The following is a 15,027-nucleotide window of genomic DNA, read 5'->3' on the forward strand; positions in this document are numbered from 1 at the left end:
TGGTACTGGTACTGATCCTGTATATAGCTCCACATTGATCTGGTACTGGTACTCCCTGTATATAGCTCAACATTGATCTTGATCTAGTACTCCCTGTATATAGCTCCACATTGATCTGGTACTGTACTGGTACTCCTGTATATAGCTCCACATTGATCTGGTACTCCTGTATATAGCTCCACATTGACTGGTACTGGTACTCTCTGTATTAGCTCTTGAGTACTCCCTGTATATAGCTCCACATTGATCTGGTACTGGTACTTCCTGTATATAGCTCAACATTGATCTAGTACTCCCTGTATATAGCTCCACATTGATCTGGTACTCCCTGTATATAGCTCCACATTGACTTGGTACTGGTACTCCCTGTATATAGCTCAACATTGATCTTGTACTCCCTGTATATAGCTCCACATTGATCTAGTACTCCCTGTATATAGCTCCACATTGATCTGGTACTGGTACTCCCTGTATATAGCTCCACATTGATCTAGTACTCCCTGTATATAGCTCCACATTGATCTGGTACTCCCTGTATATAGCTCCACATTGATCTAGTACTCCCTGTATATAGCTCCACATTGATCTGGTACTGGTACTCCCTGTATATAGCTCCACATTGATCTGGTACTGGTACTCCCCTGTATATAGCTCCACATTGATCTGGTACTGGTACTCCCTGTATATAGCTCCACATTGATCTGGTACTCCCTCTATATAGCTCCACATTGATCTGGTACTCCCTGTATATAGCTCCACATTGATTTGGTACTGGTACTCTCTGTATATTGCTCCACATTGATCAGATACTCCCTGTATATAGCTCCACATTGATCTGATACTCCCTGTATATAGCTCCACATTGATCTGGTACTCCCTGTATATAGCTCCACATTGATCTGGTACTGATACTCCCTGTATATAGCTCCACATTGATCTGGTACTGGTACTCCCTGTATATAGCTCCACATTGATCTGGTACTTGCACTCCCTGTATATAGCTCCACATTGATCTGGTACTCCCTGTATATAGCTCCACATTGATCTGGTACTCCTGTATATAGCTCCACATTGATCTGGTACTGGTACTCCTGTATATAGCTCCACATTGATCTGGTACTGGTACTCCCTGTATATAGCTCCACATTGATCTGGTACTTCCTGTATATAGCTCCACATTGATCTGGTATTCCCTGTATATAGCTCCACATTGATCTGGTACTCCCTGTATATAGCTCCACATTGATCTGGTACTGGTACTCCCTGTATATAGCTCCACATTGATCTGGTACTCCCTGTATATAGCTCCACATTGATCTGGTACTGGTACCCCTGTATATAGCTCCACATTGATCTGGTACTTCCTGTATATAGCTCCACATTGATCTGGTACTCCCTGTATATAGCTCCACATTGATCTGGTACTCCCTGTATATAGCTCCACATTGATCTCGTACTGGTACTCCCTGTATATAGCTCCACATTGATCTGGTATTTCCTGTATATATTGATCTGATACTCCCTGTATATAGCTCCACATTGATCTGGTACTTCCTGTATATAGCTCCACATTAATCTGGTACTACTAATTATTGTATAAACACAACAGCTCTGCTTGGCACAAGAAGTATGAATGTCCTGACTTCTTATGGAGGCTGTATCAGTCAAATGCTGTACGGTCACCACAGATTCCTCAATGACCATAAAATAGGCTTTGAGTGATTTACGCATTGTGCACAACGTTTGCGTCAAAAAATGTATGTGTTCCGGCAGAAGCCAATTAAATTCATTGGGAGGGAATCCGCACTGCTGCAAATCGCCAGCCGGACTCGTGTGCAGTGTCGCATGCGTTAGATTTATTTATCTTGTGTGTTGTTTTGTCTACCAGTAGTAAACCACCTTAGAAGTTACTCATGTGTAACGCGATTCCTTTTGTTGTTATGCGGCGCCTGGATTGTGAAGACAAAGTCAAATGTACCGTAGGGCAATAACCACATGGCGTTATGCTTGATCTGCTAATGTGGTGCGGGAGGCGCCGTACAGAGAGTGTGTGATGTAACTGCCGAGCCTTCAGATGCTTGTTGCCAAATCAACGCTCCATTAACGGAGAGTCCGTGCGCCCCGCGTAGCTCCACATCAACATGATTGTTTTGACCGTAGGTGGGACCGGTACATCCTATACAAACACATTTCCTTAACAACAAACACGGGAAAACTTTGACTAAAGGTCTCATCTGAACAAGTTTCCATAAATAAACAGATATTCTATATCTCGTGTAGGTTTAAAAAAAAAAAAAAAAAATTTTTACACGAAAATGAGTTTGAACTCCTGGAAAGAGACCGGGAAGGTAAATAGGGATTCATGCGGAGGAGGTCAAAGGAACATGGACCGTGGATTGGCGCACAGGAAATCTGCTGTAACAATGTAGATATCCGTCATGATTGATGTAAAAAAATAAAAAGGCCCACAATGGGGTTACTAAAGTCCGATGTTGATATATTTGGCTGTTTTTTTTGCTGCGTAACATTTAGAAGGTGACCCTTTTCGGGATTTAGAAGAAGTGACTGCGAACTCCCGTTTGTATCAGCTGTTAGCATACAGAAATCTGTGGTGGTGGTAAAGTTGTTTTTAACTGTAATGCCGTTGATTGATGACGTGAAATTGTATTGGGGTTGACATCTATACAAGCATTATACTCCGATTTTGAATCTCAATATAGTGGGGAATACAAATGTAGGCTAATTTTGCTGGAGGGGGGCAATGAAGAGATTCGGATATTTCCCCCGTGGCTTCTCCGATGTTTTTGGTTGACCTCTTTACAGTATCTATGGAAACGCAAGATTGCCACAAGATGTGGACGCAGTTGCGGGACAAGTTCTCAAAAACTATATATATATATATATATGAAATCAAAAGGTTGAAATAGAGATGCATGTGGGAAATCGCCGTTTTACTTGATGCCATCTTGGCTGAGCTCCTATGTCATGCACACGGGAATTGGAGTCCAACATCTCAGAAGTAGTAAGGTTCTCTTTCGTTTAGCCAGTTGCTTGTCGTTAGCTGGCTGGCTATAGAGATTAGCCCTGAGTGGTGCGTTTTAGGAGGAACTCCCCGAAGCACAATAGGTATGAATGAATGCTCTTAACTTTTGCGGAGGCCACTTTACTGTAGAAGCTGTATGGACACTGCAGACACACACACACACACACACACACACACACACACACACACACACACACACACACACACACACACACACACACACACACACACACACAGCCTCCCCTCCTTAATAGCCTACAGCTGCTAGCTCTGTGCCTCTCTCAAATCAAATCTTATTTATCACATGTGCCAAATACAACTAGCTATATACAGGGAGTACCAGTACCAGATCAATGTGGAGCTATATACAGGGAGTACCAGTACCAGATCAATGTGGAGCTATATACAGGGAGTACCAGTACCAGATCAATGTGGAGCTATATACAGGGAGTACCAGTACCAGATCAATGTGGAGCTATATACAGGAAGTACCAGTACCAGATCAATGTGGAGCTATATACAGGGAGTACCAGTACCAGATCAATGTGGAGCTATACACAGGGAGTACCAGATCAATGTGGAGCTATATACAGGGAGTACCAGATCAATGTGGAGCTATACACAGGGAGTACCAGATCAATGTGGAGCTATATACAGGGAGTACCAGATCAATGTGGAGCTATACACAGGGAGTACCAGATCAATGTGGAGCTATACACAGGGAGTACCAGATCAATGTGGAGCTATATACAGGGAGTACCAGTACCAGATCAATGTGGAGCTATATACAGGGAGTACCAGTACCAGATCAATGTGGAGCTATATACAGGAAGTACCAGTACCAGATCAATGTGGAGCAACAGTACCAGTCAAACATTTGGACACCTACTCATTCGTGTTTTTATTTATTTTAATTTTAAAATTGGACTTTTCTACATTGTAGAATAATAGTGAAGACATCAAAACTACGAAATAACACATATGGAATCATGTAGTAACCAAAAAGAAGTGTTAAACAAATCTAAATATATTTTGGATTCTTCAAAGTAGCCACCTTGACAGCTTTCCACACTCTTGGCATTCTATCAACCAGCTTATCCTTCTCGGTCAAATATCCCTTACACAGCCTGGAGGTGTGTTGGGTCATTGTCCTGTTGAGAAACAAATGGTAGTCTCACTAAGCGGAAATCAGATGGGATGGCGTATCGCTGCAGAATGCTGTGGTAGTCATGCTGGTCAAGTGTGCCTTGAGAATTCTAAATAAATCAGACAGTGTCACCAGTAAAGCACCCCCACACCATCACACCTCCTCCTCCATGCTTCACGGTGGGAAATACACATGTGGAGATCATCCGTTCACTCACACCGCGTCTCACAAAGACACGGCGGTTGGAACCAAAAATCTAATTTGGACTCATCAGACCAAAGGACAGATTTCCACCGGTCTAATTTCCATTGCTCGTGTTTATTGGCCCAAACAAGTCTCTTATTCTTATTGGTTTCCTTTAGTAGTGGTTTCTTTGCAGCACTTCGACCATGAAGGCCTGATTCGCGCAGTCTCCTCTGAACAGTTGATGTTGAGATGCGTCTGTTACTTGAACTCTGAAGCATTTATTTGGGCTGCAATTTCTGAGGCTGATAACTCAAACTAAGCCTCTGCAGCAGAGGTAACTCTGGGTCTTCCTTTCCTGTGGTGGTCCTCATGAGAGCCAGTTTCATCATAGCGCTTGATGGTTTTTGCAACTGCACTGCACAATTGTCTAGATTGACTGACCTTCACGTTGACACGGTCCCCAGGTGAACAGTGTTTCTCCTGAGTAGGTACGGGAGTTGCAATGATGAGACAAGACTATAATTACCAATTGGATACCATGATATTGGGGAGAATTTTTTTTTTTAATTTAAAGGAAAGAAATTACACAAATTACCTTTTAAGGCACACTTGGTAATTGAAATGCACTCCAGGTGACTACCTCATGAAGCTGGTTGAGAGAATGCAAAGAGTGTGCAAAGCTGTCATCAAGGTAAAGGGTGGCTACTTTGAAGAATCTCAAATTTAAAATATATTTAGACTTCTTTAACACTTTTTTGGTTACTACATGATTCCATGTGTTATTTCATAGTTTTGCTTCATCATTATTCTACAACGTATAAAACAGTAAAACAAAGAAAAACCCTGGAATGAGTAGGCGTGTCCAAACTAGTAGGCGTGTCCAAACTAGTAGGCGTGTCCAAACTAGTAGGCGTGTCCAAACTAGTAGGCGTGTCCAAACTAGTAGGCGTGTCCTAACTAGTAGGCGTGTCCAAACTAGTAGGCGTGTCCAAACTAGTAGGCATGTCCTAACTTTTGACTGGTACTGTATATCAGCTGTTATGACAGATGATGACATGGTTATGACCGTGTTACGACACCGAGTGTCAAATAAAGTGTTACCGAAAATAGCTTTTCATGCCAGGAGAGGCAGGCCTACCGTATCAGGCCAAAAACAGAGGAGCTGGATCCTGTTCCGGCAGGACACAGCTCAAATTAAACACTGGATGCATCGTTAAAACAGTCCAACCTAAATTCCATCGCTATCGGGGAAACCAGGCCATTAACGAGGGCTGTTATGAAGTTTGGTAGACTACCCATCAGTGTCACTCACTGGCACAGTTTTGGATCGGATTACTGTGAAAAACGGTCGCAGGGAATTTGACTGCGGTCAGGACTTGAGACTGCCGTTGTGGCGGTAATACAGTCACCACAACAGCCCTTAGCCTGGAGGTAGCAAACAGCCCCATCATACCTGACATGATAAAGGAGCCGTCTAAAGCCCAACAAGGCAACAGTCTAAAACCCAACAAGGCAACAGTCTAAAACCCAACAAGGCTAAAACCCAACAAGGCACGTGTCTAAAACCCAACAAGGCAGCAGTCTAAAACCCAACAAGGCAGCAGTCTAAAACCCAACAAGGCAGCAGTCTAAAACCCAACAAGGCACCAGTCTAAAACCCAACAAGGCAGCAGTCTAAAACCCAACAAGGCAGCAGTCTAAAACCCAACAAGGCACCAGTCTAAAACCCAACAAGGCACCAGTCTAAAACCCAACAAGGCACCAGTCTAAAACCCAACAAGGCAGCAGTCTAAAACCCAACAAGGCAGCAGTCTAAAACCCAACAAGGCTAAAACCCAACAAGGCACGTGTCTAAAACCCAACAAGGCAGTGTCTAAAACCCAACAAGGTACCAGTCTAAAACCCAACAAGGCTAAAACCAGGCTAAAACCCAACAAGGCTAAAACCCAACAAGGCAGCAGTCTAAAACCCAACAAGGCAGCAGTCTAAAACCCAACAAGGCAGCAGTCTAAAACCCAACAAGGCTAAAACCCAACAAGGCAGCAGTCTAAAACCCAACAAGGCACCAGTCTAAAACCCAACAAGGCACCAGTCTAAAACCCAACAAGGCACCAGTCTAAAACCCAACAAGGCACCAGTCTAAAACCCAACAAGGCACCAGTCTAAAACCCAACAAGGCACCAGTCTAAAACCCAACAAGGCACCAGTCTAAAACCCAACAAGGCACCAGTCTCAAACCCAACAAGGCAGCAGTCTAAAACCCAACAAGGCAGCTGTCTAAAACCCAACAAGGCACCAGTCTAAAACCCAACAAGGCACCAGTCTAAAACCCCAAAAGGCCACCAGTCTAAAACCCAACAAAGGAGGCACCAGTCTAAAACCCAACGACGCACCAGTCTAAAGCCCAACAAGGCACCAGTCTAAAGCCCAACAAGGCAGCAGTGTAAAGCCCAACAAGGCTAGTATGCAGGTTAAGCAGATAACTCAGGCCTCAAAACCTTGACATAGGACTGGGTGATACGGCCAATATATAATTTTACAAAATTTTTTCAAATTATTGGCAGCATTTGAACAATGAAAGCTGTGAATATGTTTTATGAGTAGTGCTGTACGTGACCCTAGAATGGCAACAAATTAATCCTAAGTGGTTTTAATTGGCTTTCTCCAACCTGATGGTTACATACTCAACCAAACTAGGACCGAACTGACAGTGAAGTAGTCCAATTTATATAACTTTTCATTTAATTCAGCACCGCATCAAAATACCGTTATAGACGATATTGTAAAAGAAAGAAATCATACCAGCATGTATATTACCCAGCCATACTTTGATCCCGACTGTTCTAGGTTTGGTGGTCTCCAGAACATCTCAAATGTGTCTGGCAATGCAAGATTTATTCAGCGGTAAACGTTTTGACCTCCACGACATGCTTCTATCATGGAACAGGTCTCGGTTATATATATTGATTCCAATCGCCCATCAAGGCATGACATTTACATTATGTTTTTAGTCATACATTTTCATACTTTTCTTGTACTGATTTAGGCCTAACAGTTGTCTAGTTAAGTGCTCTACATCTCAAGTTATATTTCTGTCCAACAAAACCAACCTGTGTGAATAAAAGCTTAAATACATTTAGTACCAACCTGAGTACTTGTCGTCCAAGCCTAGGATCTTGTCATGGCCGGGGTCACCAAACTCAAGGTCGTGTCCCAGAAGGAAATCTGCCTTCAAGGTCAGGCTTCCTGGAGCTACAATGGTTAATACACCATCTTCAGAATCCACTGAAACACAAAAACAACCTTTATTTATATTTGTCAGGGAATTAATACTCAAGTATAATAATCTAGTAATAATAATCTCGTATAATAATCTAGTATTATAATCTAGTATTAATAATCTAGTATAATAATCTAGTATTAATAATCTAGTGTTAATAATCAGTATTAAATCTAGTATAATCTAGTATTAATAATCTAGTATAATACAATTGAGTTTCCTAGAAAATAGCATTATATGAAGGTTAGAAGTCATAAGGATGTGAGGAAGTATGAATATTAATCAAGCCATGTTTTCCTAGCCTTACTGACGGAAATGTTAATTGCTCCAAGTTCATGTAAAAAACAAACAAAAAAACACCCTTGACACACAGCTATGAATATTCAATAGTCAAAGACACCACCTGCCAGTAATTTCCAAGACAGTCTGCCACAATTAAAGGGATACTTCGGGATTTTGGCAATGATTGGAAGTCGACAGGTATTTTGTTTTTTTAACCTTTATTTAACTAGGCAAGTCAGTTAATAACAAATTCTTATTTACAATGACGGCCTGCCCCGGATGATGCTGGGCCAATTGTGTGCCACCCTAATGGGACTCCCAATCACAGCCGGATGTGATTTATTATGTAAGGTTTAGGTATGTAGACTTCCAGCCATTGTGCTAACGCTAGTTAGCATTGGCTCGGGAAGGTACCACTAACTTCCTTCATACTGGACACAGAGACATGAAAATTGTATCCACAAGTTCATCTGACTCTGGGGAAGTAGTGCCAAAATCCCAAAGTATCCCTTTAAAGGCCTTCTGAGTGAACTAATACTCTGCTGCCCTCTAGTGGAGAGTGTGATGCATGACAGTACATGAGTCAGTGGCTGCCTCCCTGTATAATTCAGAGCCATATGGGGCCCTGGTCAAAAGTTGTGAACTATGTTGGGAAGAGGGTTTGCCTAGCTATCCATTCCAGACTCCTTGTTCGGGCCAAACGCTACACCACGCTCGCGGGCGTTAGTTTCTTCTCCACAATGAGTGAATCCCCGAGCTGACAAGGTAAAAATCTGTCATTCTGACCCTAAGCAAGGCAATTAATCCACTGTTACCTACGGGAGACACATTTCAGTTGGACAACTGACTAGGTATCTCCCTTTCCGAGAGTCTTCCCCCGACCCTTCACCGAATGCCAACATATTCGAGGCCGTCCGATTTCTCCAGAAACCAATGGGTTTGGCCAGAGCCAGTCACACAGGTGGGTAAAAGCTGCATTTTGATACTCTGATTGGTTAGAGACGACCAAAAGCATTGAGGACTTTGTTTTGTACAAAACGGCCCTCGAAAAACCACAAACGACTTCAATGACGTCAGACTGAAATATGTAGCGAACGACAGCAGGAAAAAAAAAATAATTTAGTGTGAGTCGTCAGGCTAGACTAGAGTACCATTTGAGACGTAGCCTTAATTGGTCTTTGACCATTGGAGAGGAGGTTTTAGTTAAGGCAGTAGCCAATGTTAATGACGAGATCCCATCTGCTGCCATCGATGAGAAACCAAGACGCCTGGTAAAGTGTTTCTATGATGTTTCCTGTATCTTAAATCATATTCAAGTCACTGGATTTCTTAAATTCACCTTTCCTGAATTCCCATCTCTTCACCACCTCCTCAAAACACATTGGAAGGAAGAACCGCTGACATGTTTTCTTCCAATATTGGTGAGGAGGCGAGGAGATTGGATGTGATGTAATCACAGGAAGTCAAATTGGGACAGAGCCATCTTACCCAATAAGTCATTTCCTGAGTGATAGTTTTTTTAATTTAAAAATTTTTTTTTTTTTTAATATGGTTTTTCTTACACATGTGTTCCTCAAAGATTATAAAGTGAAAACAACTGTTTAAGCATAGCCAGGTTCATTGTCCATGTGGGGACAGATTGTTTGTGTCCATCCTCTTCGGCGTGTTACAAAGTGGTCACCATTAGTTCCCACCCTACAACTGCTCCAGTAAACAAAATTCTCTAGTGAATGAATACAGTTGTTCCTGTATTTCATATTTGACCATCTGCTCTCATACAGGAAACGTTAAAACCAGAGCACAAAGATCAGGAACGTCATTAGCATAACATGCATGTTGCCCTCGAGAGAATAGATCAACGTTTGAGCTCTTACACTTGACAGGTTGAGGATTCTGTTGTTTTCTTCTTGGCATCTTCCGGTCAGCCTCTCTCTTCTGCCACCTCTTCTGAAAGACCACTGGAACTATCAACTCATTCTGTTTTTATCCATGAAACCGCTTCTCCAGTGGTTCTAATAGTCACACAAACACAGATACATATCGATGACAATCAACCAGACATGACAATGCATTTTCAAGCAATTCAGGCATAATTAGCCCAAGCTATCTCTATTGCCCTGGTATGGGCATTTATTAGTTAACTACCTAGCTAGCAAACCAAACGTGTGATACACGGACCTGCCAGCTCCACATCAATGATTAAAATGCCATTTTAAATAACTAAAGCTAGTTAGCGAGCTAACGTTAGATGGCTTGATAAGTCGAGTATGATAATGCAGGCAGATCGAAGGATGTTGTTGCAGCTCTTGGCCCTTAATGACCCTTTGTAGACAGCTAGCCAGCTGGTTAATGATGTTAGCTAACTAACATGAACGAATACACAACGTTACCGGGCTAATTTGTCTGAAAGAGCAAACAAAACAGTAACGTGATAATTATAGCTAGCCAATGTTAGATATGTATGTCCGGTTTGTTATATATGAAGTACTCTGAAAGCTTGATAGTTAATGATAGCGTGAAGGTTAACATTAGTAGCTAGTTAGCTAAACAGCAAGTACAGTAAATTAGCCAGCTAGCTAACGTTAGCTATCAAGCTACCGTTTATTTACAAAGCTACATTTAGTAAATAAACCTCTCGATTGTAGCCAGTAAAGCTCCATGTACCCGTGCATAAACGAGACCTAAATTACCGTGTCTATATATCCGCCATTTCTTTATCTGCAGCGGCGACAAAGAAAGGCAATTAATATTGTTTTTCATAACTTAATTGTTTTTTTTATTTCCATTGTATACATTCGCTTCCGCTGTAGCACGTATTTCCGCTTCCTAAATTAATTTCCGGTCGTCTGAGTCATGGTACTTGTAGTTATTTTGTGTTTCTAATCATTTTAGCCATGCGAAATTTATATTTTTGTGTATTTCATGTGCTGTGACAGGAGAAGAAGACGTTATTATATTCTTATACATTCTTATTCGATGTCTTAAAATGTATGTTGGGGATTTTATCAAGATCGCACATTTTAACCTATTTTATGGGGAAGTTTGAGGTTAAGCCTGATGGTTGCAGACTTCTACGCTACATTTTTGGGCAATTGCGTGACACTTAATGTTTAACCCATTTGAAAATGAATGAACGAGGCTGTGTTGTAACGTTTGACGAGGCTGAGATATTTATGAATCGGAGTGTGATCCCATCGGTCTATGTAACTAGAGCGTGCCACTCGCAGGCAGTCGGACGGTTGCACCCATCCTCCCCAATATGAACCAACACGCGCCTGCGAGTGGAATAACGGGGAAGCTCGCTCTACAGAGGGTAGGGGGATCTCCCCCGCAGCGTCATACGCTACAATTTCTCCGATCTTTCTGCGAAATTCACTCTGACTCATTTTGTAGCTTTGATGTCCAGATATGTTTTAGAACAGTGGGAGGTTCGCGCTACTCTGCTGTTCGAGGAGACGAGTTAGTTGTTGATTCTCGAAGACAACACGCTGGAGAGAGAGAAGTAAAGGTGCCGGTTTACTACTATTAGAAATATATTGGTGATTTGCGTAATGTGAATATCACTCGTTTTGAGTAGAACGAACCAGAAACCGTTATGATTTATGCATATAACCGGATGAAGGTAACGTTTTTTAAATTTTTATTACAAATTCTGAATTTTTTATTTTATTTATCCATTATTTTACCAGGTAAATTGACTGAGAACACGTTCTCGTTTACAGCAACAACCTTGGGAATAGTTACAGGGGAGAGGAGGGGGATGAATGAGACAATTTTAAACTGGGGATTATTAGGTGACCGTGATGGTTTGAGGGCCAGATTGGGAATTTAGCCAGGACACCGGGGTTAACACCTTACCATAAGTGCCATGGGATCTTTAATGACCTCGAAGAGTCAGGACACCCGTTTAATTAACGTCCCATCCGAAAGACTGCACCCGACACAGGGCAGTGTGGATATTTTTTTTGCTTCCTTCTGGCCCTCCAACACCACTTCCAGCAGCATCTGGACTCCCATCCAGGAACTGACCAGGACCAACCCTGCTTAGCTTCAGAAGCAAACCAGCAGTGGTATGCAGGGTGGTATGCTGGGTGGTATGCTGCTGGCAAATGAGGTGGAATATGTAATAACCTCGCCACTCCCTGCACTACTGCCTTGGTCAGACCCCCTAATTAATATTAGACCGGCCGTGTACGGTGTCAAGCGATACGGTGTCAAGCGAAACGAGGCGTTGAATGGTGCCGCTTTCAATGCGTCTCAAAGGGGGTTTCTTTAAATATTAAATAAATTTGGACTTTTCTCCCCGCAAAAATGTTCAGCATATAATCTGAAATAATATCATATAAAATAATATATACAATAAATCATAAATAATAATATATAATGAATAATAAAATAAATAATAACTAATAATATATAATGAATAATAAAATAATATAATATGATAAATCTGAAATAATATAATCTAAAATAATATATAATATATTTTCTAGGCAATGCATTATTGTCTAGAAAACGGACCAACCTCAACAGTTGTTTTTTTCGTGATATTTTAAAACGGGGCAAACGTATATTTTTACCCAACTCTCTGTCCATAGCCTACTGTATATAACAGGGTTGGTTATGTATTGGGATGTTTATGTATTCCGGGCTGGTTGAATTTACATATCAATGAGGTTTTATGCCATTGGTCCTGCTTGCAGATAAGGGGAGATCACGAATTCTTCCCAGCCTGATATTAATATGTAAGCTAGGTCACTTTCTGAAATACCGTGTTCTATCTTCATATTTACAACGTTTACGAGTATTTACAATGTTTACGCCATGGACGTGTGTGTGTGAGAGAGAGAGATGTTTTCACAAGTGGACAAAACATTAAGAACACCTGCTCTTCCCATGTCATAGACTGACCAGTTGAATCCAGTTGAATCCAGCTATGATTCCTTATTGATGTCACTTGTTAAATTCGCTTCAATCAAATACAAATCCAATTTTATTTGACACATGCGCCGATTACAACAAGTGTAGGACCAACCCTGCTTAGCTTATTGTGAAATGCTTACATACAAGCCCTTATTAAACAACAGTACAGTTCCAGAAGAAGAGTTAAGGAATATTTACCAAAAATACTAAAGTAAAAAAGGATAAAAAGTAACACAATAATGAGGCTATATGCAGGGGGTACCAGTAATGTGTGGGAGTACAGGTCATTTGTACATGTAAGTAGGGGTGAAGTGACTATGCATAGGTAAACAGCAAGTAGCTACAAAACAAATGGGGGGGGAGGAGTCAATGTAATAGTACGGTGGCCATTTTATTAATTGTTCAGCAGTCTTATGGCTTGGGGGTCGGGGGTAGAAGCTGTTAAGGAGCCTTTTGGACAGATGCTCAGCAGTTACCATACCAGGCGGTGATGCAACCGGTCATGATGCTCTCGATGGTGCAGCTGTAGAACTTTTTGAGGATCTGGGGACCCATGCCAAAACTTTTCATTCTCCCGAAGGGGAAAAGGTTTAGTCGTGTCCTCTTCACAACTGTCTTGGTGTGTTTTGACCATGATAGTTTGATGGTGATGTGGACACCAAGGAACTTAAGTCTCGACCCGCTCCACTACAGCCCGTCAGGAAGTGTGGAGTGCAATAGAGATCGGATCGTCTGTGGATCTGTTGGGGTGGTATGTGAATTGGAGTGGGTCTAGGGTTTCCGGGAGGATGCTGTTCATGTGAACCATGACCAACCTTTCAAAGCATTTCATGGCTACCGCCGGGAGTGCTACCGGGAGGTAATCATTTAGGGGAGAAGACAGGTTAAAAGAAGGATTTTTAATTATTGAGACATGGATTGTATGTGTGTGCCATTCAGAGGGTGAATGGGCAAGACAAAACATTTCAGTTCCTTTGAACCGGGTATGGTAGTAGGTGACAGGCGGGTTTGGGTCAAGAACTGCAACGCTGCTGGGTTTTTCACGCTCAAGTTTCCTGTTTGTTTTCAAGAATGGTCCACCACCCAAGGGGACATCCAGCCATCCAGCCTTGACACAACTGTGGAAAGTTATGAAAGTTATGGAGTCAACATGGGCCAGCATCCCTGTGGAACACTTTCGACAACTTTTGTGTATTGTTGTGAATTGTTAGATATTTCTGCACTATTTGAGCTAGAAACACAAGCATTTACAGTGGGGCAAAAAAGTATTTAGTCCGCCACCAATTGTGCAAGTTCTCCCACTTAAAAAGATGAGAGAGGCCTGTAATTTTCATCATAGGTACTACACCCGCAATAACATCTGCTAAACAAATACAAATTTGATTTGATTTATAGAGTCCATGCCAAGACAAGTTGAGGCTGTTCTGAGGGCAAAAGGGGGATGTGCTTTTGTATGTTATTGCTGTAGGACCGATTTGGCTAGCATGCTCTAATTATAATGGTCACATTAGCTCCCTGCTAATTCATAGTTATTTCCATGCCAAACAGATGAATCACGAATCTACAACCATCAACATACTGTTGACCTTCACATCTAATGTGCTTCCTTATGTCTTTAGTCAGAATAAACACCAATCAACTGGGCTCGCTGGCTCTTTATAAACACAACACTAGAGAGATCACATCTCTTACACAGCCTATATCTCTCTATTCCGCCCCAGAGCCTTGATAAGAAGCCAAAGTTGGCAGCATTTTTACAAGCTATGCCTTTAATGACCTCTTTGTCATGCCACTTTTTACAAAAGGGGATGAACATCATTTGGACAGTTGCTTGTTATGTAATAACCCATCTGTCATTAACATTAGATGGGTCATCATTAAAGCTAGGCCCATAGCCTCATAACATTAGATGGGTCATCATTAAAGCTAGGACCATTGCCTCATAACATTAGATGGGTCATCATTAAAGCTAGGACCACAGCCTCATAACATTAGATGGGTCATCATTAAAGCTAGGACCATGGCCTCATAACATTAGATGGGTCATCATTAAAGCTAGGACCATAGCCTCATAACATTAGATGGGTCATCATTAAAGCTAGGACCATGGCCTCATAACATTAGATGGGTCATCATTAAAGCTAGGACCATAGCCTCATAACATTA

At 41.7% G+C, this 15,027-nt stretch overlaps 1 protein-coding gene across 1 annotated transcript in view; it reads right to left on the minus strand.

The window, feature by feature from the left end:
• LOC118397849 (zinc finger protein 513-like) overlaps positions 1 to 10,756 on the minus strand; it is a 49,501-nt gene extending 38,745 nt beyond the window's left edge. Inside the window, exons 1-3 of the mRNA XM_052471644.1 lie at positions 10,629 to 10,756; positions 9,813 to 9,950; positions 7,524 to 7,661 (exon numbers count right to left, since the gene is read on the minus strand). Of these exons, the coding sequence (XP_052327604.1) occupies positions 7,524 to 7,661; positions 9,813 to 9,852 (178 nt within the window). The 5' untranslated portion in view covers positions 9,853 to 9,950; positions 10,629 to 10,756. The remainder of the gene's footprint in view (positions 1 to 7,523; positions 7,662 to 9,812; positions 9,951 to 10,628) is intronic.
• Between the last annotated feature and the right edge of the window lie 4,271 nt (positions 10,757 to 15,027).

Source organism: Oncorhynchus keta, chromosome 19, assembly GCF_023373465.1.
Source record: "Oncorhynchus keta strain PuntledgeMale-10-30-2019 chromosome 19, Oket_V2, whole genome shotgun sequence".
Lineage (NCBI taxonomy): Eukaryota > Metazoa > Chordata > Actinopteri > Salmoniformes > Salmonidae > Oncorhynchus > Oncorhynchus keta.